The 27,922-nt window shown below is 35.3% G+C and overlaps 1 protein-coding gene across 1 annotated transcript in view; it reads right to left on the bottom strand.

Moving 5' to 3' along the window:
* Positions 1-11,287, bottom strand: part of LOC126818931 (uncharacterized) — a 148,576-nt gene extending 137,289 nt beyond the window's left edge. Inside the window, exon 1 of the mRNA XM_050546628.2 lies at positions 10,923-11,287. Coding sequence (XP_050402585.1) covers positions 10,923-10,986 — 64 coding nt within the window. The 5' untranslated portion in view covers positions 10,987-11,287. The remainder of the gene's footprint in view (positions 1-10,922) is intronic.
* Between the last annotated feature and the right edge of the window lie 16,635 nt (positions 11,288-27,922).

Below are 27,922 nucleotides of genomic sequence, written 5' to 3'. Positions count from 1 at the left end.
TAAAATGCCACTGAAACAAGGTTTAACGTCCTACTTTTCTTCACCCACCGAGTTAAAATGAATTCAGTTTGTTGTAATGGATTTTTTTTACATACATATATAGTTCTATAGACAGTCAAGTTGCTATGGCTTTGATGATGGATAAAATGTGGAGCAACGTACCGTATACTTTGGTAATTAATGTCCCAAGAAATTAATAAGGTAAATTTAATCTTTACCAACCGCATGTATTACAATTCGCAATTGTACGTCATATAAACACGTTTCTTTTAACGTAAATGATGATGGGTGGAGTAAAATAAACGATATTCAGGATAAATGAATTTTAAGTCATAAATTGTTTAGTATTATTTCTATTTATACTACATCTCAGATACGAACAGTAATAAACTAGCTGGAATTTAAGTGTGTTTAGACATCTGATAAAACAGTTTATCTGAAAGTGGTGATAACACTGGGATATTTGATAATTCTTAGTTAGTTCTTCTTGGTTTCTATGTGGTGTGAAACGGGGGAATGTTGTATACATGTATTTGTCTAGCTAAATAGTGAACAAAGAATGCTGGGGGTAAAGTGAAACATGGGGAGTTGATTATCGATACGATTGGTAGGGGTTCAACAGCCCTTCTTTTGTTGTCAGATTTATGTACATTCAAGTTTGATGTTTCAGTGTTATGGAGATGACCTACTTTCTTTCTATTCGACATTTGAAATTAATAAGCTTAATAGATTTATTTCTGAAATACCTGTTTGATTTCCGGTAATATATATGGCTGGTTATTATTATTATAGAACATGAACATTGGATTGATAAATAATTGTCGATCCAGGCTTGTCGCTCAATCAGAGCTTGTTATGTCTGGGTTTTTTTTTTAATTTCTTGTTTTTCCGTTTACACGAGACTGAGATATGAATAAAACTATACTTGAAAAGAAACAAGAGATTAAAGGAGCTAAATCGCTAACATTTGGGACATAGAAATTGACAAAAGTGGGTCACAACGCATATAATACTGTAATATGAATGTATATAAACTGATTTACATTCAATGGTTTCCGTTTTTACTCCAATTTCAAATCAGTTATGTTCGGTGAAATAAGCCAGCAGTCTCAATCGAGTGCAAATTTCTAGCGTCTGGTTATTCCAGTCTACATACGCCGTTTGATTTGGTGCAATGTGTCTAGCCTCGTCCCTCGAGTCTCTTGTTACAACTGGGGCTGAAGCTCATTATGGTACACGATTCGTGTACCAATGGTGAAATGTTTATTTTGCCTTAAATATTGGATATCAAAAGCCCATCTTTTCCCGATAAGATCACAACATCAATGTTGATTTAATTTGACAAAAAATTCGTGTTTTCAATGTTGAAGATTTTGGATGATATTGAGTTAGAGACTTAGCTACTTTAAGATTTGAATAGAACTTGATTTCAGCAGACACAAGGGATGGAGAAATTCGAATAAAACTTGAGTTGAACAGAACCACGAGATTGAAATCTGAATGAAACTATAAATGAAAAGAAACAAGAGATTGAGTTTTGAATGAAACAGAAACAAGAGATTCCAAACTATACAAAGCTTGAGTTGAATAGAAACAACAGATTGAGATTCGAATCAAACCTGAGTTCAAAACAAACAAGGGATTTGGATTTGAATAAATTTAAGTTAAGCACAAAAATGGTATGTGCATAGGATGATTACAATCTTTGACACAAAATACATTTTCTGGTATGTTGTGAGGTCCGAGTCGCCATTAAAAGATGTCTTAATAGCATAACCAACAAAATGATTGTTTAAATAGAGAGAGGAGGGGGGATTCTATATAATTGTTAACGACAAGTAGTTAGTTTACGTAGATAAAGAAAGACAGGGGACCGTCAGCTGGGGTCTTATAAATGTCATTGTTCATTATAAATACTAAGTAAAATGGCGCCCACGGTACTACAAATACTTCAAGCTTTTGTATTAAAACTAATATTTGTGCGAGAATTATACCGTCTTATTTAGAAATGAGTTTACATTTAATATTAACACCTACTTAAAAATCACCGAGTAAATGTATGAATTATTTAGTCCAGTGTAATGAGCGGGCACCTGCTCTTTGATAGCTTTGATTATCTTTCATGTTGTCTTCACTGAATTTATTCAATGGTTTTTATCTACAACAGGTACTTAATGTGGGTGTTTTATTTATTCAACAGATGTCAGTTCATCTCTTTAGTTAATAATTATGTCAAGAAAAATGACACCAAATGAATATTATAACTTGTGAATAAATTTATAGCACGCAGGTTATGCTTTTGAAATGTCTTTAGTATATAGCCAAAGAAAAATAATGGAATTAGTTTCATGTCTCTTCAACACAATACTTTGGTTATTTGAAGACTAACATGTTGTTATTTGTTGGTGGTAACGCGTGAAATGCTAACTGGTAGGGGCGAGGGGTGCCAGGACAGCAGCGCCCCCTTCCACTCTTCAGCTATCAAGGTTTTCTCTTACATACCAATGTGTGCACTGGTGGAATTCGTTTTCCCAACAATCCGAACGACTAGGTTGACATCGGGGGTGTAACCCGGGAATTCTAGGCGATAGTCCATTTCCCTTACAACTGGTCAACCGCGGTCCACGTTTTAAGAGACATGACTGCATGACAGCCGAGTCACAAAGAACGTTATAAAAACACAGCGCGTATAACACACAGTACAACAAATCCGGCATAAAACTAGTATAGGAGCAGAACATGTGTTACACTAGGCCATTATGAAAGTTCGTAATTCAAGATTAAAACAACTAAAAATGTCTGTTCTACTTTGGGCATTAAAATAGAAGAAATAAAAAAAATAACCTGGTTACAGTAATATTCACCCGAAGTTAAACGTCTCAAGGACAGATTCATCCTATAAGATTTATTGAAAGCAAACGTCGAAAGTGTGTTAAAGATAATATACATGTCATATTTTAGTTATTTATGATATTTTCACAGTTTTATATCGATCTATGAGAAGCTATCTGAGCTCACTTCTCTCTTTATTAAACTGTCAACCCGGTTCTTGACACAGCTTTATTAATCCTATATCAACAGCTTTATGTGTTTTCTATATACATATTCTGTTTATAAATCGCAATAGTTTATAGCTTGTGTGGCTCCAGTACATCCATATAATATTAGATATTAAAGTAGGAATGCGTTGTAAATTATAATCTACATTATGTTATAAGCTTGAAAGTACGACATCCATAAGGAATGTTATTGTATAAATAATAAACAATAACAATTCTTACAGATAGCATATATTATGTTATAAGCTTGAACGTATGAGATCCATAAGAACTGTTATTGCTTATAAACTATAATAATTCTTATGGATAACATAATTCTGCATTATGTTATAAGCTTGAAAGTATGACATCCATAAGAACTGTTATTGTTTATAAACTATAATAATTCTTATGGATACTGTAGTATATTCTAAATCCATGTATAGACTGAACATGATTTGTTTCATGACATAGTCACAATATTGTCACTTTAAACATAGAGGTCATAAAATACTTCAATGGGACACAGATGTGATTGTGTATACGTCATATATTAGTACAACAAAATCTGTTGGCTAAAAGAACATCTTAAATAAAAAAGGAAGCAGCCTAGACTTTCGTGTAGTTTTACATGTTTTCAATGATAATTAGTAATCGAAATTTTAATACACGGGAAACAGCTCTGTGGAATACAGTTCCTGTTTATTTCGGGCGGAAATCTAGTCTTTAAGAAGGAATCGTTTTTAATTGTACCATTGCTTGATACAGACTAAAGACTAAAAAAGCCAGTCGAAACACCGCTCAGTAATAAACCGAAATTGTATAGCGACTGTTTTGACATCGATTGCATATATCAAAGTCCTTACAGTAAGCCGCTCTAGGAAATCTCTGACTATTTTCAAAAGATAAATGGCTTTGTGGACCCTTGACTTAAAGATATCACGTTACTTGTGGCGATAGTAAATTTTTAAGTTTTGATACGGATATTGCTAAAGTATAAAGTTATAAGTCATAAAATTCCTCGTTTGGAAAAATATGGGTAAATCATTTTGATATCCTTACTGTTATGTAGGTTTCTCATACGACGGAAAGGGTAAATAATTTTGATGTCTCCACAGTCCTAAATATTCTCATATACACAAGAATTCGTCCATGATATTCTCATATACACACGAATTCGTCCATGATATTCTCTCAAAATCAGATATTCATTAATAAATATTGTGTCCTTTGTTAACACCAAGATTATTTGTTTAACATATCTGTAGATTTTTGTTAATCTCTTTGACAAAAATCTTTATTGTTATACAATGGCATTCAACAATGGGTCACTGACGCGTTTCTTTACTACAAATTGTATTAACAATACAAGTCTTGGTCAATTGAGGAAAATTTACAATTGAAGAGTCTTAAACAAAACAGAATTTATTCGTTAAATAATTAAAATAGTATGAATATGATTGATATGGCCTGACTGGATCAGAAAGCAAATGGAAAAGACACAACTCGCTGTGATTAAAAAGACAGTTAGTCTACAAATACAATTTACTCCTGTCTGAAGAACTGACATCTCACTAATCTCAACTCAACTCAAAGAATTTAACTTTAAAGCTACTTATGCTATGTTCCCACTGCCGTGCGATGCTTTACGATAGCATTGTCCCTGTTGAGTCCACGTGCAGATACGTTCGTATACGTTTCGATACGATCAACACGATTGCTACGACTGACCTCAATATGATAAGACCCGAGAGGATCACACCGATTACTTCACGATTAAAACCACGATTTCAATCGCAGCGAGAATCGTGATAGTAGGAACCTAGCATTATCATCATCTATAGGATTTTGAATCTCTAGCAAACTACAATATTTTGAGAATTTAATCTTTAAAAGGAATATTCCATAATTACGGTTCAGTTCCCATAATTTGAATAGGATGATCAGCGACTTTAACGAAAATAGAAATTGGCAAACATCAGTGAGATAAATTGACGGGGCCGTCTATACATGTACATGTAATAAACTGTAACTCGTGTACTAAGCTCGTAACTCATGTAATAAACTCTAACTCGTATACATGCTAAACTCTAACTAAACTCGGATACACAACTCTAAATAAATTGTAACTCATACACTAACATTTTACTCGTATCCTAGACTCTTATCATGTTAAACTTCAAATTTAATGATTTTTTATCAATTTGGTCACTCCGGGGAAGAGTTATTCGTAATTTCATGTAGTTATCGCCCACTCCTCTCATATGCAACGAGATGATTTCTATGTGACGTTTTTTTCCCGATTTGTTTCTAAAATATTCTGGTTATGTCATAACATAAAATATATAACTCACAACACACCTACTGATATAAATAACAATAACCATTATTACATATATTTTGTAGATAAACTTATCACTGTTACGTATGATTAATCATCAATGGGTGGTGAGAATATGTGTTATCTCGTACGAATGTGCTCATGCGCAGTGATTTTAAAAATAATAACAGCCCAAACTTAGATTTAAAATAAAGATAGTATAATATAATTTTAATATATTACATACTTTATCTCATGATTCATATTTCAACCCAACATATTTGTGTAATTGTTACCGCCTGTTTTAAGATGTTATACAATGATAGATGGAACTGAGGATATATTTAAAATATAAATATATAATTATTATTTTAATGTATATATCTAATAACAGGCATATTTCAATATATTTTTGCAATACTTTTCCATCAATGCTATTATTATCATGAATGTAACCTGATCTCAAACAGAGAGTCGTGTGATTAAAGTAGCAATCCTACATACTATATTTCTCAAATATAATATTTGAACACTCTACTTTTCAAATGAAATTTCATTTAAAATAATGGTTGTTTACAGTAAGTTACGTTATCGAAATAAGAGAGGTTAAACTGTTGGAATTTCTAAATTGATATACATAAACAATCAGATGAATAAAATTTATTGCCGATTAATAAGGACTGATTATTCTGGTTTGGATATATAGATTCCACCCACTTTAAATAATCGTCTATTACATGTATTAATAACGTCATATCAAAATGATAATGAAGTCATTACATGTTTATATCTATTTTGATCGCTGGATCATCTTATTGATAATTTAATACATGTTAATTATCTGGACGTATCTCATGATGACATTCGTAGATATACGTCATACATCTAATACACGTCACGTTGATTGATATCTGTTAATAAAGTTATAACAGTCAATATTATCATGATTTGTAATCTATAGCGTTCACTTCATAATAAAACCTAATGAGCCGTTTAGTACCACTCACACCATACCTTTATAATATAATCCAATGAGACGTTTCGTACTCATCGCATCATACCTTGCTAATACATCCGAATGGGACGTTTCGGATTCTTCGATAATATAACCAAACGAGACGCTACGTACTCACAGTATATAACCCACCCCCACTTGGGTTTTTGGTACCCGCACTAAAATGACATACAAAAAGGTACTAATCTATTTTGAAATAAATTCATTTGCAACGATTAATACAAAAAAGTATTGTGCATCCTGATTGAACAAGATTCATTCATTCATTCGTTCATTCATTCATTTCATCGCTTACAATGCCACAGACCAGCGTGACATCGTGTTTTGTTATTGATTTTAACATCATTGTAAAGGGATTATATTTTTTTAAAGAATTTAATGGCAAGCCTAGTCCCTAATCCATTATAAGTGTTCGGGTAACACGGTGCAACAACATCAATACTTGACAGAATCACCGAAAGTTACCGATCCTAATAAAGTACGATCTGAATAGATTATTGGAAAATCTATTGTACAGGATCGTAGCTATGAAGAATCATTTCTATAAAAAGAATTACAACTAAAATGAATTTCATGCATTTTGTATATCCTCTATTTCCCGTGTACTATTTCTTGTAAAGATTCTCAATTACAACTTCAAATCTTTTGGTGTGCTATCTTTAAAATACACTGCTGCAGTATTTTACTGGAACAATCTTCCTATCCACCTCAAAAAATACCCATCCTTATCGACATTCAAAACCTTATTGAAGACATATCTATTTAAACGGTATGTTTAGTGGTGCCTTGGTATTGAACTTTTATTGTACAGAACTGAATCACAAGCTACGAGCATACTCTGTGTGGACTGGCGCTATATAAATGACATTATATTATTATTAGTTATACTTCATTAGACAGAGATTTCAGATTGAAATCTTACGATAAAAGCATGAAATTATGAAATGGGGTTTAATTTTTTTCTGCACCGACTGCGATAATGAAGACGGAATAAATGAAATGGGGTTTAACTTTTTATGCCCTATTTTTCTGCACCCAAGGGGCTAATGAAGATAAATGAAATAAAATATAGATTAATTCCTACTTTTCTGCACCGAATGGGATTATGAAGACGACATAAAACTACGAATGAAAGAAATGGGGTTTAACGCCCTACTTTTCATCCTCGACGAACCTAATGAAAGCGGAATAAAACTATGAATAAGTATTATTTTTACAAATATTCGAAAAGCAAAATAAGGCTTGTTTTGTTTTTCTGCTTGGAGGAAGGTTTCTTTGGTATTTAGTCAAAACAGCTATTAACACGATTCAAAATATCTAACAGATAAAACCTTTTCCAATATTCGGTTCCTTTGATGTTTAAAATTTAGCCGGAAATCATTTTTCATCAATTAATATGACAGACAAGAGAGTGAGAAATCAGATCAATGATAAAATCGATCTGAATAAAATAAAATATAAATGAGTTTAATAATCGACATGGCGTTTCTTTTGTTGTTAGAAAAGATAGAAATTACGGTCGTGTAGTCTACTTGTATATCTACAAAAACATATTCAAATCGACATATTTCCTAAAATCACAAACATTGTTAATAATTGCTGTATTTCGATGTAAGTGATGATGAGTCGGTATTCTAAAACATCTTATTGACTTCTCATTTATTAATACAGTTCAAAAAGTTAAGGACGAAATGGTCTGATAAATGGTTTTCCTGTTGTCGGGAAATAGTCTTAGAGTAGTCACTAAGGCAATTATAAATTCTCGAAGAAATATTACATAGTCTTCAAAATATGCGGTAATTAACTACCGGTACATTTTAATATTCTTTAGAATTGTTAAACATGCAAATAGTTTAACAAAAATTGGTTAACTATGTGAACTCGTTTTGTATCAGGTGTTGCAAAAGGGTTAATTTAGAATGATAAGATTGTGAAGAAATAGACAATATATTCCTCAAAAACAGACGCGAATGCAATTTGTGAGTGATTTCGGAGACATTGATATGTAGCATGTGTATTACTATTAAGGAATAAAAACATTAAGATCCGGATTATTCCACAAAAATTAACTTCTATGACAACATGTCAGAATCACGTGTCCAAATGGCGGACAGTTAGCTCTCTAGCTAATGGAGGCAGAATTACTACAACTCTCATGCATTAAGAAACAAGAAAATTACATCGATTTTAGAACGACTGGGAATATGTGATAACTCTGATAGCTGCAAATGACTAAGGCGTTGGCTGTGTTTTAATCTAATGCTCAACTTTTATTAAAACAACCCTTAATTTATTCCAAGACTTTCATTGCTCTGACTTTGATATTGAAAATACATGACTCAAGTTTAATTCCACATTGTTTCCAATTATATCCCCATTTTAACTTGTCTAGCTTTTTACTGTTTTAGAGTTTGTTATACGGCGAGGTAGTTTGAAGAAAAAAAGAGACGTGCGAATGAATATTTGACAGCTAATCTTTGACTTTGGAGTTACATACATGCAATATAATAAAGTTAAAAATGGAATTACAAAGTAACTTTGTCTTTAATTCATAAAGTATCGACACGCGGTATGTAAATTAACCCAGAAATTAGTACTATTTTAACACGAATAAATTGGTATTATTCCTAACAAAAATCTTTAATGTTAGATATGATTTAGAGAACGAGGCGATACTTGGCGATGTTTTTAAACGAACATTTGTCATACAAATGATTTAGAATATTTGTTTAGCTTAGAAATTATAATCGCTGATCTATTTAGACGATTTATATTTTACAATTTAAAATTTGAGTCTATTTATATTGAAGATTCGTAATGATCGAGCTTTTACACAGCAATATTAATTGTCTGTAGTGTTGTTGTGTGCTTGTTGAGCAGTGCTGTACTGTCTAAAATTTGCGAGTTCCGAAATACGCAAGTGTATACTGTAGCGTTATGTTTCTTAACAAAACGATCTACTATTATATCCAATATATCATGACAAAATTTTAACAAGGCGCTAACCCTGTATGTCAGTTTAAACAAGTGGAGATGTTAATCCCGAGATTATAGGGCCATTGAAGAATAGACATCTTTTATTTATAATTTGACATATACACGCATACATATATGAAAACCGCCTCTGTCTTTAGCTTTGGTAGAAATCGGTTATAACATAAACTTACAACAAATATTTGTTTGCTATGTCAGTATGTGAACTCGTCAAATATCAAGTGGCATAACGTATTCTACATAGGGCACAAGCTGCTTCATGCACGAGACCTGTTATTAATTATACCCCACGGGAGCAATGGTTTGAACATTCATTTTTTATTACCCGATTATTTATTTAGCTTAATAACCGAAATAAGAATGGTATACGTTTAAATTCGTGTATTTTGTGTTTTACCATCATCAATTCAATCCATACTATTGTCAAAATTGCTTTAATATAAGTACATTAAATTTTGTCAAATTATTTTTGTTAGGCATAAAGAAATTCCTAACATCAAGTTCAGTGCGCAATTGTCTACTTATGTAATTATTTGTCAGATAATGTTTTGTCAAGGGATTCATATGTGAACTTTTTTATTTATGTAATGTGTTTATATTTCAATTGACGCTTTGGTGTGCACGTAGCCTACATTTCTGTTCGACACAACTTCATTATTTACGTATAACTAGTCCAATGTTTTGATAGCTTGGGACTGGGTATATATCTACACTTAGGTTCAAACACAATTCCTTGATATTTTGTTTCGTATTTTGTCAACGCATACATTCTTGTTAAAAATTAATTCCTGGATGTAGTGTTATGCGTTTATAGTATAATATACAAGTTTAACAATTATTCAGTAGTACAGACAGTTGTCATCTGCGTGCTTTTGGGGTATACCTGGATTGGACTTGTATGAATTATTGAAGTTTTAGACATCGTGATATTTCGTCTTAAGGTAATAAAGCGCATTTTATTTTAAGGTATTTTTCTGCGAACTGAAATTCGACCACGCACCCATATTTGACAGGTTCCTTGATTCCCACCCTTATAACGTTTAGGAACATATCCATTTCTTCCTACCGCTTGTAATGTTTTGAAACACCTTGATTCCCACCCCTTGTAACGTTTAGGAACAGGTTCCTCGATTCCCACCCCTTGTAACGTTTAGTATCACATTCCTTGATTCCTGTCCCTTATAGCTTTTGAAAACACGTTCCTTGATTCCCACCTCTTGTAACTTTTAGGAACACTTTCCTTGATTCCTACCCCTTGTAACGTTAAGGAACATGTTCCTTGATTCCCAACCCATGTAACTGCCCTTTCCATCTTACGACAATATCTTTGTGAATTGAATCCGTGTCTCAGCTTTGATGTGTCACAGTGTTACGATTCTAACGTTTGTTCTACTACAAATGATGAGTTGTCAGTATAACAATAGATTGTAGGTATAGATATATATACTATATATATACTATATTTATTATGTTTATTATATAACATGTGCATGTATGTATATGACGCACGTGCATGTAATAAATGTTTATATAAGTGATAAAAAGGGTATCTTACCTAAACTAGCAACGACCAGTGTAAAGGTCTGTATCCAAAAGATAATCCGAAGGAAATGATCCATTTTAGCCCCAAAAAATCACAGCACGTTAAAATATCCCTGTCCACAAATACAACGTTTCATAAAGTGATTCGGTTTTATCAAAACATGATCTAATATTAACAAATCTTTGTCTATATTAAAACATCATGGTTAATAATATAACATGATTGTTGTCAAATATTACAATAAATCACTCTAGTGAATAGACACTCTAGTAACACACAGTTGAACTAGCTACTATAGTGAGAGCTAATATAGACCCACACCGGTCGACTGATCGACTCCAACTAACCAACAGAATAGGCGAGATCTAGTAGCCAAGCAGCACGCACGTTCTCTCGTTCATCTCATCGACCAAATAGTTTTTAGTCGCGCGCGTTATAGAATCGGTTCACTCAGTAGTTGCCTCGCTTGATTGACATTAGACGATGTTTCAAGTAAACCACGTGGATTCACCACTAAAATATATCTTCTTTCACTTTTCTTGCTGAATCAAGATAAATCTGATCAGACCAGATCACGGAGTTTAGCAAGGTCTTGTCATGATACTTTGTTTGTTTTTTTAAAAAAAATAAATGTGTTCACAAGAAATACGGAGCATTGCTTGAAGGAAAAGACTTTTATTCTTTCCGTCCCAATACATTTCTATGGTTACTATGCAATAGGAGGGAAGATTTTGCTCGGACGGGCGTTTTTGCATTCTATTCTGCGAATCCCAACTGTCGCGGGTTATATTACGTGGACACTGATGTCTACACGGATGGACCTCGATTTTAAGCCCTTCCGAAAAACTAGATACACATTCCTTGCCCGCCCTATAGACACCAACCTGGATAGGTGAGAGCCAGGCAAGTTATAATGGACATTTAGATTTAAGCTTCTAGGCGTGCAGTATGCATGAAATATGAAATGAAATGAAATGGGGTTTAACGTCCCACTGTTCTGCTCCGAACCGGGATAATGGAGACGGGCATACGCCATACAGTGTGCTACTCTTATATCGAATTCCAATTGTCAAGACATCTTTTACGTGCACGCCAATGTGTACACGGGACATCGGTTTTTCGTCCCATCCAAACGACTACACAGCTGTGCTTGTCAGGCCCTCCGTCCTGCATCACTGACAAGGGGGAACCACGCCGCAAAATCTTCCGGCCAATAAAGTGATCGAACACCCGACCTCCATGCTAGCGAGCCAGCGTCTTACCCACTTAACCACCGTAACCCCCGCATGAAATATGAAGCTGGTATGTTTAAAGGGTTCAGGTGCTGAACAATATAATATACATTTCAAATTGTTTGTAAAATCTGACAGATTTCTTTTAAACATATTAAAGCAAACAGATGGGTATATACATATTTAATTGTAGTTTGTCACATTTAACTAAGATAGCTGCAAGGAGGAGCTTTATGGTACACAGATTAACGCTTTCTGACCACACCACACTACAACCTGTATACTTCGCACGAGCGCGCTGTATCATGAGGTCTGTCATTGAGTCAACTGGCGTGGTTTCGAATCCCCAGTTGTACGTGACAAGGAGTAGGGTCGCCTGTTCAACCTCGTGGGTTTTCTCCGGGTCCTCTGGTTTCCTCCCACTGCTAAAGACCCCTATGCGCAAGCGAATTATTGAAATAAAATTAAACCATATTTTAGTCCCGAAATGACCTAGTCCGTGTCGTGTGGACGTTAAACCCCATTTATCTCTCCGTATGATTTAACAATGTTAAATGACTTGTTGTCATATTCCGTTAATCTCTTTTAATCACGTAATTTTACACGTGGACATTATCATTAGCTATCAGAAAGCGACGCCACGTTTTATCACTAAATTACTTAATTCACAACTATTCAGGTATATAAAATAGAACATTGACGGACATATGAGAACTGACCAATGAAACACGTTGATCTGTTGAGGTGTCCGGTGACCAGACGGGGGCGTGGTTGATGGTATTTAGACAGATCAGCAAGTTAAGATTGACATTATCGATATTGACACTGACATCACCAGGTTTTATCAGATCCACGTGTTCTTATTGAATTATTTCACGTGTTTCAAACAAGAAAATAGAGAAGAAAATATGTTGATAGAGTTAAACTTCTAATCAACAATACACCTAGTTTTTTTTTGGAAACTAACATAATATGATTAGCTAGTTTACGTTTAATGTAATAATTTATTTTATTCGAATTTCAATTTTATTGGCAAAATATATTTTGAAATAGCATTCTCTTTCCACGTGAAATGAAATGAAATGGGGTTTAACGTCCTACTGTTCTCCACGTACTAATATATTTAAATGTCGAATTTCAATTTTATTGGCAAAATATATTTTGGCTTAGCATTCTCTCTCTACGTACTAATATATTTTAATGTCAGTCTTTTTTTTAAATTTACATTTGTAGAATAAGAATAGAATGGGGTTTATCGTCTCGTCCACGATTTACTTATGCCAGTATAAGAAGTAAACAACCTATTTGAACCTATTTACAAAACACGTGAGAGATGGAATGAAAATTCAATGGCACTAAAAACCTAATCCAGCTATACTGCGCCAGTCATAAAACTTGCGAGAGGCTGCATTTTGGTGGCTGAATCAAGGCACCACTTTGAATCTGTCGGCACTTTATAATTAACATTTCCATTCGTAATAATACTAAATTGTGACACAATATATTAGCATGTAATATTCCATTTTATATGAGGTGGACCTTGGTTTCTCTGATATCACTCGAGCGACTAGACTTTCCTTGTCATTGACGACTGAGAACCAATGGTTCTTGTCTCCCGGCCCACGCCAATACTAGAACCCGTGACATTCTAATCAAGAGAATAAAACCCTACCCTCGATTATCGCCTAAGGACTTCCGCAGAAATCGGATTTCCGAAGTTACTATTTCATATGTGCTGAGCTATGAAAATGCTCGACGTTTTGGGTTGTCAAGCCCTTTCGCTCCTTCATCTTAGACACTTCTTTCTTCCAGACTATGCTTTATCCAAGCTTCTTAAATAAAAAAAAAATATGTTTTGTCAACATTGATTTATCGTCAAACCTTTATTATAAAAGCATCTTCATCATAAAATAACTTAATTAAAATCATTTTGTAAAACTCTCAACTTCTTATTTTTTCAATGACCAAAATAGCTATTCATTGGTTCAACTTAATGAAATAATAACATTTTCAATTAAATCCTTCGATTCTATCAAACAAAATGCAATTCTTCGTTTTTCTTTCAAGATATGTTATGTTTTATCTTCTTTCAAAAAAAAATCTATTTTTGTCTTTTCAGTCTGAGGGTCTTAGTTTATAATCCTTTGTTGGTTTAATGTTGACGCAAAACCTCTTACAAATAATTTATAGTAGTCAAGTTGCAATCGAAGAATGGGATACTTAAATACAAATTTAAACATACAAGAAAATACTTGACAGTGAATTAAGCGAACACAATAGATGATTTTATTTCTTGGGATTGACGTTAATTAAGCCTTTGTTCATCTGAACAAAAGTTTTATTAGTTTTAGCGATGACATCAATTTGAGCCTGTTCTGACTAATTATGAAACATCTTGAAGATTCAGTAAGGCGTGACTCTGACGTAAACCGTATTGAAGGGCCTGAAAGCTCACTAAGGTGTAAATTGAATTGTTATGGTCTTAGAAACCAGGATATCGTATTTTAACAAAAAACTTTTTTCAGGTAACTTTTATATGGAATAATGAATAAATGAAATAGGGTTTAACGTCCTACTTTTCTGCACCAATCGCGCTAATGAAGACGGATATATTCAATACACTGTGCTATGATGAGGGACATTTGGCCCGGACAGCAGAATGTCAAGGATTCTGTGAGGGGGGTTGAATTCAGTAGACTAGCCCTATCTTTAATAAGAAAGTATATAATTATTAAATATTGGCTTAAGTTATTGAAAACCAACAACTTTGTTCATCATTCTTGCTACAAGTTTATGCTTGCATTACATACGCCGCCCAATAAGAGTATAGTTCTTGGATAAGTTGTTTAGAAACTTATGACTATGGTTACATATGGGAAATACAATTTGTATTTGACGATAAGAGAATTTTTTGGCAAGAATTTTCAATGCAGATTTTAAATTACAGTTTTATTTACAACATCCTATATATTATAAGAATGAAATGGTAGACTTTGTACATACTGTAATGCTTTGGAAATAGTCTGTAAATCCCACACAACTTCACTCGGAAATATACATATATACACATACTAATGGAAAACAAACCATCAATGTTTAAATTTATTGAACTGCGGCACAATGAAAACTGTATTGTGTTACATAATTTAGAAAAAAATGTTCATTTTGCACTGAAATCTCGCTTATAAAAGATAAGCTACATAAGTGTACATCTCCGCCATCACGACTTTATTGTAAACTATTGTCTTGTAAAAACCTATATACTATGTATTGGGTAATAATCAATTACAATTACGTGCACGTCATTGTGTACACGAGAACCGGATGCCCTGGTTCGTGAGCCAGCGCCGTACCCACTAAGCCACCGTGGCCCCCCATCTATTACACAAAATAGAAAATGGGTTTCTTTGATTTTTTTGATCGCCATAGGAAACAGAACAGCTGAACTTATAAATATTAAAATGTCTCCATAATAAATAGTTTTCTTCACAATAAATTCAACGGTTCTATTTGTGTTTTATGCAGTATTTAATGGTTAAATTGACAATAACTGATTATTACATTACTATAGGGAAATGGAATAATTTGATCTTTCATTACAACTCTGAAACACTTACAGATATTCCATTTCTGCTTATAAAGAATGTTATTAGAACACCCATGGGCGAACATATTGCTAAAATGACAGTTTCGACATTACTGTTATATTAATGTTTATTCGGAAAGGTGTCGTCTCCGATACTACAGGTGGTAGTGACAATGATGAAGATGATCAAAAAAGAAATGAAATGGGGTTTAACGTGATACTGTTCTGCTCCGACACGGCTAAGGAAGACATGCATAGTTCATACGGTGTGCTATCAGGGAAATATTACCCGGACAGCAGGACTAAGTTCTGCTCTTATTTCGAATTCCAACTGTCAAAGATTCATTTATTAGCACACAAATGTGTACACGGGGCTTTGACTTTCCGTGCTATCGAACTTTCTCGATCAACATCGGGATCCAAATGAAATGAAATGAAATGAGTTTAACATCCTACTGTTCTGCTCCTATGCTGGGCTAACGAAGACGGACATACGCCATACAGTGTGCTATGAGGGAAATTTTGCCCGGGCAGCGGCACTATCGCCTACTCTTATATCGAACTCCAACTGCCAGGGGATCTTTTACGTGCATTCTAATGTATACACAGGACCTCGGTTTTTCGTCTCATCCGAAGGACTAGACAGCTGTCCTTGTCAGGCCCTCTGTCCTGCATCACTGACAAGGGGGAACCTCGCCGGAAAATCTCGATGAACTTTCTCGGCCAATGCAGGGATCGAACACCCGACCTCCAGGCTAGCGAGCCAGCGTCTTACCCACTTAGCCACGTGATCCCCGCATCGGGATTGAACACCGGACCTCCAGGTTAGCGAGCCAATGTCTTACTAACTGAGCCACCGCGGTTTTCATGAAAATAATGACTTCAACGAGGATGCTGATGACAATAATGGAGATGACAGCTCAACGATGGTATTGCTGCTGATGACTGCAATGATAAGGACGATAATGCGATAAAAACACAATAACATTGCGGCATTTTTTATTCTCTTTTGAAATATGTAAGATAATTACTGGTCTCGATTGTATTCAATTGGCAAAATGTGAAGGTTAAATTACAAATACGAATGGCCTGGGGACATAAGGAATTAAGTTGGAATATTCTAGTATTGGATATATCTTAATGTTCTAATTCTACAAAACAATATTATTACTGATGTTTATCACAATACGGATTAAAATTAAAGGCTGGGTAGTCGTGAGTGTTGTTTATATTGCAGTTTAGCCAACCCTAATAAAGGGATGGTGTGGGCTATAAGATCAATATTATACCGGAGAAAACTCGCGAGGTTAGATGTGTAACAATATTATGGCTGTAACAATATTGTGACCTTTATCAATTATTGATTCCAAATTCATAATCAAGAAAAATAGCAAGTAATGCGGGTTATTTTGATACATTAAATGATCTATAGGTTAATAAACATGCTAGTTATGAAATGATATATAGGTTAATAAACATATTGGTCATTAACATGTTTCATGGTCATAAACGTATATCATAATATTGTTGACCAAATTAGCTAATAATCCCCACCGGTATGGAAGATATGGTGCATGTCCATTTCATATTTGTAATTTAGTACTGTGGTCAGTCTTTGACGTAAGAAAATAGGGGTTTAGCACCTATAAAAGAACAAAACCAGGGCTTGAATAATCAGACGACCATTTGATTCTCAGAAGGCCACGATGTAGCGGTTTCAAGAGCCTAGCCACTCTGGTTAGACTATACAGGGGTGGGTGGAGCGAAAGACGTATTAATTTAAAGTATTGTAATGTAGACTATTGTTTAACTGCTTTGACATAAAAATGCATACAAAAAACGATTATTGTTCCTCTACATATGTATTTGGCTATCGTGAGAAAAACACAACGTTGAAGTCCGAGTGAAGTCCAAAAGTACGTTCCAAATACCCACTGAACGATCAGGCCAAAACTAAAGATGTGTAGCCTGGTACTGCTACAGATAATCCATGTCCTTGTCACGTATAAGTCCAGAAATGAAATAAATGGGGATTAGCCACCTACTTTTCTGCACCAACTGTGTTAACGAGGACGTGCATACGCCACGCAGTGTGCTATGAGGGAACATTTGCCCTTACAGCCAGTCTACTATTCGTCGAATTCTAAGTCCCGAGGGTTGTTTTACGTGGAGGCCAACTGGAAGTCGGTTTCTCATCCCATCTAATTACTGGTAGAAAACAGGCTTGATTTTCCCCTTTATCCTCTCTGATGAGTATTATCATATTTTTGGGAAGACAATAGAATACCCTGTGGGCGTTCTTCTCGTATACAGAGGCGGATCCGGGGGGGGGGGCTAATTTTCGACAGCGTCCTTTTTTACAGCTGAAAGTGCCTTTTCTCAGACCCAAATATGTCCCAACCCGTTGCAGGGACCCCAAATGACTCAAACCATCGACCCAAACACACCAGTCTGGTTTAAGGCTCTTTTTCAACGATTTCCGAACGGTTACTTAGACGAAAATATCAACCAAATAGCTTTTGGAATGACTACAGATGCAAGGAAATGACGGATAATTTTCTACCCCCCCCCCCCAAAAAAAAAACCCGCTCTCAGCGGCGTGCCCCGTCTCCGCGGTCAGTGTCCTCATTTTGCGGCGCCCCCCTTTCAAAATTCCTAGATCCGCCCCTGGTATATTCTAATCGTCCCTAATCATGTACGAACACATGCATACAATAATAATGAACTGCATGTTAGATGTTAAAATTGAAATCATTTTAAAAAGTTGTATTGATTTCTCCGTCTCGTATCCCACCCGGCCGCTCCCCGCACGCTACCCACCTCGACATGATGCTCTTGAACAAACAGCATCAATCTGCACTTAACATAAAAATATGGAAATCGTGGTCAGTGACGCAGGTGCAGGACGGAAGGACTGACAAGGACAGCTGTCTAGTCGTTCGGATGGGACTTAAAACTTCGGTACAGAACAGTGTGCGTTAAACCCCATTTCATTTCAGGGAAACTGTGCCTGGAAAGCGGCGTTACGGCTTACTCTTATTTCGATTTTCTTTTCTACTCTATTTTCTTTTCTACTCTTATTCCGATTTTCTTTTCTACTCTTATTTCGATTTCCAAATTCCAGGGGATCTTTAACATGTTGCTAATGTTATATACTGGGAACTACTGTTTCCGTCCCATTCCAAACGATTAGAAGTGTTGTCCTTGCTAGAACGTCGCTAAACAAGGATATGGCAATCAATGACATAAATCCAAGCTGTTTACTACAGTCTAAATCCTAATTACAACAGGAGAAGTGTGTTAATCAGTATTATCTAAGCTCAACACTCCATTGTACCATATGGACCAACTAGCCTTTGTGAAATAAGACATCATCGACCCCCCTTCGGCACCTCTGTCGTCGCACGTGCTGGGTCGCCGTTAACACCCATACAACTTGTAGGAAAGTGTGAGACCCTCGGGGCAACGTCCCCTTTATTTCATATAATGATCAGCTGACAGGGATAAGGAAATATGGCGGTCGGTTGGGTCTATGACATTACCCTGGAGCAACCAATGTGGTTTAACAAAGGGAAGTAATTACAATTGTTGAATATTCATTAAAAAATCTACAATTAATATCGCTGATTATGTTTCTATAATGGAGTATGAGAAGATAAGATACCGACACAGATCGCCCTCTAGTGGGATTTTGAGATATCCATGACGTAATATAAGACATTGAGATATATAATTATAGACTGAAAACGTCTGAAAGATATCTAGTAAAGACCCATTCCAGTTTAATTTCATGCACAAAAAACAAAGCCTGAGATTTTAACAAAGGAAACAGAAATTTTAGAAAAAGTGATAATATTATCATTTCAACATCCAATTTCATTGTTCCGTTATTAACACCAGAAACCTATTTTGGTTATTTATTCATGAGATTTGTAACTTGTCAAACCTATTTTGGGTATTCATTCATGAGATTTGTAATTTATAAAACCAGAAATGGGTCTTTAAAACAATGAGATAATGACCGTTTTTATACCCAAATTTATATTTAAAAATATATACCCTTTTACACCGATTAATATACCCGTCTTTCACCCAACAGATGGCGATCAGACATGTACCTATATCTTATCTATGTCAAAGTCATTTAGTTGGTATTGGACTTTCGGATATAATAATATCCCCGGTTCTGTGCCGCGGAGAAAAGGGCATGGTTTAATCTTGCCAGAGGTAGCGCCTGAGGGTACAAGGAAAGTGCTGTTGTTCAAATGGAAAATACTTGTTCTATATCTTTGCACATTGTCCTAGAACCCACCTGCCCTTGGTTTGTGTTTTTTTGTAGGTTACAGAGTGGGGTGGATTAGAACGAAGTTTACTATGCCCATCCAGCGTGTTCCCATTCCTAATTCAAATATTTATTGAATACAGTCTTTTTTATAATGTTTTTTTTTATTAAAGATAAGCTCGTAAATCAATTCAAATGAATTATTAAGAGGCCCAATGGAATGGAAAATAAACGCGTTTCTTCAAAATCAGACACGTATCAACTTTATTCTAATACGTGTCTATAACCATTTATATTGTCATATTGTAATTATTCTAAATATTTCCGCTAGATTCACACTGCCCCGAGGCTAACACGGATTCGTCGAAAAAACTACAACGATTACCTATTTGGTGGAAGAACTACACCGTTAATAATCAGATTTTTATCAAAAACTAAATTGAAAGTAGAACGACATCCCCCGAAGCGATTAACCGCTGTTTCAATAATTGCGCAACCATTGAAGCCTAATTTCTCTTCAATAGTTTCCACATGGCCAACATCGAAGTTCTTATATATAAATCACCATTGGTTACCACTGCTTCATTGGCATGAAAAACAAGATATCAAAAAATATGAGCTGAATGAATATTCATGACCTCGACAAGTCACGTGGTCATCTCGCTAACGACGTGTCTAATCGAAATATGTTTTATAATATTTTGTTGTTTTAAGACTATTCTGAAACCAAAAATACCATAAAAAAAAGTCGCATTTTAATTCTTCAATAAACGAGGCAGGAGAAATGCCCCGGGCGATTCTTCGATCGGTCTGGATAATTTTCAATGTCGCAGCTGGTAGTCTCGATTCTAATGACAGTTAATTGTTCTTTTTGTATAAGTAGTGTCTTTTCTAGCAAACCTTTGAACGATTTTTAGCAAGTGAGAGTCTGTGAAATCATTAATAATAGCACGTGATGGTTTTTATAAAAAAATTATTTTCTTTCTTCTATTTCATCTGATCGGCATAACTACAAAGATCAAAAGAAAATATAAAATGCCGACAGCAGGTAAAAGATGTATATAGTATTGAACAATAGGATAAATGCCACGTTCGAATTACATTGTTTTAAAGGTGAAAGCAACCGATAAATTTAATCTCTACTTGTATCTTTCATACGATACAAAAATTGAAATGAAAACTTTGTCGGCACCCCCACCTCACCCCCAATAGGTCTTTCAAGAGGTCAACATACTACTCTCGATCGCTAAGGGCAAAATAACGTTTATTAACTATACAGTGTCATTTAATTTTTTTATCGTACGCCCGACGAATGATTGAAAAGAAACATAAAATTGCATTGCTAACTGGTAGGTTCAGACCACATTTTCCATAAGTGTTTGCAAGAGCTCCACTCAGTCCCCGAACGTGACTACCTAGGTGCCTATTGGAATCTTGGCTAAACCCGATATGTGATTGGCTTGAAACCGGAAGTACTAGATGAGATTGCTATGAAACTTGCATCTCGATCTTAAGTAACTAATGCACGTACACATACACAGAATAAACATAATTTTTAAAACACGTCAATCGGGCTGTTAACCACAGTGCAAGATCCGTAAGGAAATCGGTATTACGTGGCGCACGACATCCGCCAAAACTAGTCCGAGTGTAAATGTATCGGGTTTTACATTTGCTTTAAAAGCTTGGACAAAAAATTAAATATGTAAAAAATATAAGATAACATCAAAAGACATTTTAATGTAGAAGTTTTCTCAAAATAAATAAATAAGGTGAAGTTTCGTTTTAATGTTTCATGTATAGATATATAATTTGATATTTTCTAAAATAACAAACCACTGGCATCATAGAAAGACAGCCTACACAGAAATTAGAAGACGAAGAAAAAAATCAATGTTGAAATTTGTATCTTTGAAGGTATTTTAAGCTAAGCAAATAATGATCTCAACTAGAAGGACAATATGGCGTCCGCACTCACATTACCATTTTTATTAAGAATCGTTTTATGTTTTATGTAGAATTATTAGGACCTGGACAGCTGTCCGCGTCAACAAAACAAAGGGAGGCAATCCAGTGATAACAAGCGACACTATTTGAAACCGCATGATGGCTGATCAATATTTGAGAATGACACGCGAATAAAGGAAACTTCATGTTGGTTATATTTATTACAATAAGTTTTTAAACATTAAACAAGGCTTGCCGATTATATTAAAAACATTGAGAGAATTGTCTTTTGATGTAGAGGAAATTAAATGAAATGAAAGGGGTTTAACGTCCCGTTGTTCTGTTCCGGCTAGTCTAATGAAGACGGGCATATGCTATACGGTGTGCTACGAGGGACATTTTGCCCGGACACCGGCGCTTCAGCCTACTCTTATCTCAAATTTCAACTGTCAACGCCTTACTCACTGAGCCACCGTAGCTCCCTGAATGGAGACGAGACGATGGTGCAATTTAATTTAATTTTGTGCTGATTTGTCTTATTAGATGACAATATATTCAACATCTTAGGCCCGTAGATTAAGCCAATGGCGGGGTGGACGGTTTCATTACAAAATGAAACTGAAATAGTAAACAAAACAACATTTGCTTTATCTTTCGAAACGAACATCAATCCAAATAATTCTAATCAATCCAGCCTAATTCTATACTTTATTTTAACCGAAATCAAACAGATTTAGATCCTTTAACGATTAAACACGATCAACCCAACAAAAAGGCAATTCAATCATTAATTCTTTAGCAATGGGGGGGGGGGCAATACGAGAGAGAGAGAGAGAGAGAGAGAAATGGGGTTTAAAGTCCACTCGACACAAATTAGGTCATTTCGGGACTAACATATGTTTTAATTTTTTATTTCAATAATTCGCTTGTGCGTAGGGGTCTTTAGCAGTGGGAAGAAACCGGAGGACCCGGAGAAAACCCACGAGGGTGGACAGGCGACCCTACTCCTTGTCCTTGACTCAATGACAGACCGTATGATACAGCGCGCGCGTGCTAACCATTCGGCCAACCACCCTTAAGAAACAAAAATCATCTTAAAAATAACTTAGCGTTGTACTGGCGAGACGTTAAATATAATTCCTATTTACAATTCCTAGTACAAAGTGTCTGTGGCAAGACATTCGGTTAACCTCTTCCTATTGTTGATCTCAAACGACAGTCTTTTAAAAGGTAGACGTTTTCCATTTTCTATCAAAAAAATACGCCATCTTTTAATTTCGTAAGTTCAATATTTACCGTGCTTATGTAAAGGTATTGCGGGGCTTTTGTAATTAATAAAATAAATGTGTTTCTTTTTTTAAACCCCTGACAGACGGTCCAGATAAACACGTTTATGGCGGTTAGTGACTTTCGTATATCAAATACGTAACTTATAAATGGTAGATTGGACAATGGCGTCTGACTGATGTGGAGAATCTTTAATTTGAGTAGGTCTCTAATATTTGTTCTCATCTATACATTTTCATTATTGCTAAATATTTGTTCAAAGTAGAAATTAATATATACTTTCGTCCGGGTCCAGGGGGTCGTCTGATGTCTTACATTCCATTATCAGGAAGTTGAGACACGACAGAGTGCATACATACTATTATGGTACCCTTTTGCGAGGGTATTTTTCTGCAGCATAGATAACTTTCGTGCTACATTAAATTTTATCTTGCACTATTCTACATGTAGCCAAATAAATGGAGGGTGACTGGGTGGTCAAGTTCGTGGCAAGGAGTAGGGTTGCCTGCAAAGCTCGGGGTTTTTCTCTGGGTCCTCCGATTTCCTTCAACTGACTCCTTCGCATGAATTAAAATTATATTATAATAAATTGTGTTACTCCCCAAATGATCTAGCCTTTGTTGAGTGGACGTTAAACCCCATTTCTCTCCCAATATCATTACATTTAAACGTGGATTAAATCTTGACAAAATTTAATAGCACACTGTAAGGCGTGCGCGCTTTTCAGTCACACTGTCGTTGTAGACAGAAGTAGGGCGTTAAGCCCTATTTTATTTCAGGTCATTTCTAAAAATGAGAAACGAACAGCTAAGTTGTTATTGAGTAGGAGTTAAACCGTGTCCTATTCGCCATCAACGATAAAAAGTAAGATGTGATCAATAACCATTGAAAGAAAAAAACATGGACGAATATTTTCTTGATCTGTTGTACATCAATATAGTTTTATATATATGTGGTTATAGCCCCGGGCTCCAGCAATTATAACACATCCTTACAATAATACCAACCCATATTAAACTTCGTTTCGTTTCCGACCAGTACGTCGATAAATTCCTGTTTTTCTGCGATACCATGTTATTAGTTGTTTGGTAGTAACTTTTGATGTTCATCTTGTTTATTGTGACTTTTTCTTTATCTAATGATTCCGTTTCTTTAGTTTGACGAGTAGCTACCCATTTCTTTGATCATTTTAAATTCATCAAGTCTCCATTTGTAATCGTTTGCTTAATGGTCATGTTATTCTTTCTGTCTTTGTCTCAGTGCCTCTTTCATTTCTGAGAATTTTATTTCTAAAGATCTGTAAGCGTTTTATGTGGATAATTACGGATCCAATTATTTCTAAATCCATATTTTGAGTTTTTTGTTCTTGTTTTTGTTGATAAACATTTATAAAAGCCAGAGGATATAATGGTATAGATTTAGGAATGTCTGATCAACATGGGGATGAAAGAAGTACTGTTTTTATTAAATCTTCAAAGAATATAGGTGTATTTGAATTGATAATATACAAAGTTGCATTTAACAATATTCAAATCCAAAGGGTATCTATTGTTTTCTTTCAGATCAGTGTTTTGTAAATAGGGTTTGGTCAACATGCATAACATCTAATATTTATTTTCTGCCATTCTCGATATGTCTGTCGTGCATGAAGCAGAGAAGACTGTTTCTCAACCTTTTTCCACTCGCGATCCCTTCGGACATTTTCCTATATTGGGGGTTCGAGTGTGTACCGCCACATAAATCTATGATAAACCCTAAAACAATGTACTTCAACCGATAACATAACGATAGGAATTCCTACTGATGTGACCCTGATATATGGTTATGATTGTCAGAAGACCAAAAATATCATACTGAATTTTACTTGGCTATCTTTTACTTTGCGGGCCCTAGGTTGAGACGCCATGGCGTAGAGTAAGATTAAAGTTTAGTTTTAGTGTTTGCAGTATTAGATATACGAGTAAGACAAGACAACAGTCTGATTAGATATGTACTTCATTGACATCTGGTATATTCTCAGAATACATGCACGTATGTACCCGTATTGGTACACCGGGTGGTCCGTTTTGGATAAATATGGGTAGTTTGAAACCAAAACCTATACGAGTGATGTTGTTGGATTAAGAGTTATGTCTGACTAGTACAAATATAATTCTCCCCAGTAGAACATTGCTTGTGTTAGAAGATGGGTTAGCATAGAAGACACGAAAAGAACTTGTAATCTTAATTTAATTAAGTTGCTATGTAGACGCCCAATTTACAAATTCTTAAAAGCTCCAGGCAGCCCTGGGTTGTTCAATTACATCATGATTTGAAAGAGTAATAACCCGGTTACCTTTTATCATAAAGCGCATCTTGATAGTAATTGGGGTCTTTTGTGTTGTTATTTCCAATTTTATATGGCGCGTGTGTGTATTGGGTGGGTAGGTTGGGGTGCATGGAAGTCGAGCGATTTAGACACTAACCTAGAATATCCATGGTTCCCAGGCGTCGGCGTAGGCCGAAAAGAATCTTTGGGGTGTGTCAATCCCAGCGAGGCAAACAAGGGAAGTGTAGCTAGTCGTTCGGACAGTACCAAAAAACGTACACGTAAAGGAACCATAGATAGTTGGAGATAAAAGATAACTGGGTGAAACGCGGCTGCACACGTATCCATAGAAATACAAATTGTCTTAACGTTGACTAGACATTAAACCCAATTCCATTCCCTTCCAGTGATAGTTTATATATTTATATATCCTTTAACTTACTTCTAATGCCTTAGGCTACAGTTAACAAATTGTCGAGATTTCAGATTTAATTATGAAGACACTGTATGTGTAATGAGAATGCACCTATTGGCTGGTGCTGGCACGCAACAGATGTCAGTTAGACGGACGGTGTCGGTGATATAACGAATGAACGGTTATCTGAACTATGCTGTAAAGCGAATGGAGTGGAACGAACAAATAGATGAACCGACAACCCGGACATGACGAAACATCCATCACCGAAATGTTTCAATGTCAGATACTCCTTGATGAATTCAACAGTTGCTATGTTAATAAATGTATCGCTGGAACCATTATCGAGTATGGCATATTGTAAAGTGTGAATTGCTTCTGGCACTTAATTATTGCGAATATGGTATATATGTCGTGAAACGAATAGGGTATAATGAAATACTCTGTTCATTTATAGGCAAACATGTATGGTTAATTTTATTTCTATTGTTACGCGTCTTTCTTGATTTCCAACCGGGAAGTGTTTTTCGTATCCATTCGGACGACTTGGCACAATTTCCTTGTTGACAGCTAAGGCTTCTTTTTTATGTGCACGTCAATGTGTACACGGGTGGACGGCGGTTGTACGTCACACCCGAACGACTAAACAGCACTAAGCGCTGCTACCTCTGAAACGTGTAAACTGGGCTTGAAGACAACCTACATGTAGGTTCTTCTGTATCTGTACTGCAATTGAAATATCCCTGTCTGTTTGATTTGAAAGAATTGCTTGTGAAACGCCGCTTCCCGGCAAAATAATATTGTCCCCTCATTACTTTACACATACCCCAGACAAAAACTTATTTGTCCAAAATGCACGAAAGTTCACCCCCATGTCCTTTTCATTCATACCTGTTGTTGGTACGGGGGTATTATTACCTCCACGTTAATTAAGGTAACCAAGGGGAATCCATTCAACGTAACGGAAACCGGTTCAGGTCTATAATTTATGCATCAAGAAAATGACGTTTAACTCCCTCTCAGTGAGTTACGGTTACCCTAATAAATTAGTTTAGCAACGTAATACGAGGCTACTAAAATCTTAATGGATTTAGAATGACTAATAATGATCTCGGGCCAGCTGGGAGTAACCTATTTATTGAAGTGCTTGAACACTTAATAAATTTCACATCAAAACACTGCAGGGTCTAAAACGATTTTAAGTTTGATAATGGTATCATCAATTACGTTTAGTATTTAGAATCAAGTGCGCGTGTAAATAGGGTTCCGATTTCAACAGTTTGATAAATTTGAATTGAAACGCTATATCACATTTACGCGTGTGTACCCATTCATATACAAATGAATAATTCAAACAATGTTTATAGGTTAGTTAGAAAATTCGAGATAAAATGCATAAAGTGGGCAACGATTCATATACAAATTTATTTATTTAAAAGAGCATTATGACCCTCACTATGAAAATAACTACATGTAGTAATAAGCAAAGAAATGGAAGGAAATGTGTTTAACGTCCTACTGTTCTGCTCCCTCCGACTGGGCTAATGAAAACAGGCATATAGGAAATTCTGCCCGGGCAGCGACACTACATACTCTTAGACTGACTTCGCTCAGGTATGTTTCGTTGCAATGACTTGCATTAGCAATTTAATAATTTTTTGACTTTTAATTATAAATAGATCGAATGTCTCTATTTGTCGTTTATTCTCCTGGAACAATAATCTCCGTTTTAAAATTTTACTATTTAAAGAACACCTGAAAACTAATTTTGTTGTACTTTTCTATTGTCGATGGATTACCGGCAAGTATAGTGTATATATAACAACAGATCAATGGCATTCGTCTTCCAATACTCCCTCGTGAGCGCAGCCCCTTTACTTAAAGGGACAATAACACTCTTGCTGGCTTGACAGCCCCAGAAAAAAATAGCCTTATTCTAAGCACTAGATGTGTTA

This window comes from Patella vulgata, chromosome 4 (assembly GCF_932274485.2).
Source record: "Patella vulgata chromosome 4, xgPatVulg1.2, whole genome shotgun sequence".
NCBI lineage: Eukaryota > Metazoa > Mollusca > Gastropoda > Patellidae > Patella > Patella vulgata.
This window is presented reverse-complemented; position numbering and strand designations above follow the sequence as displayed.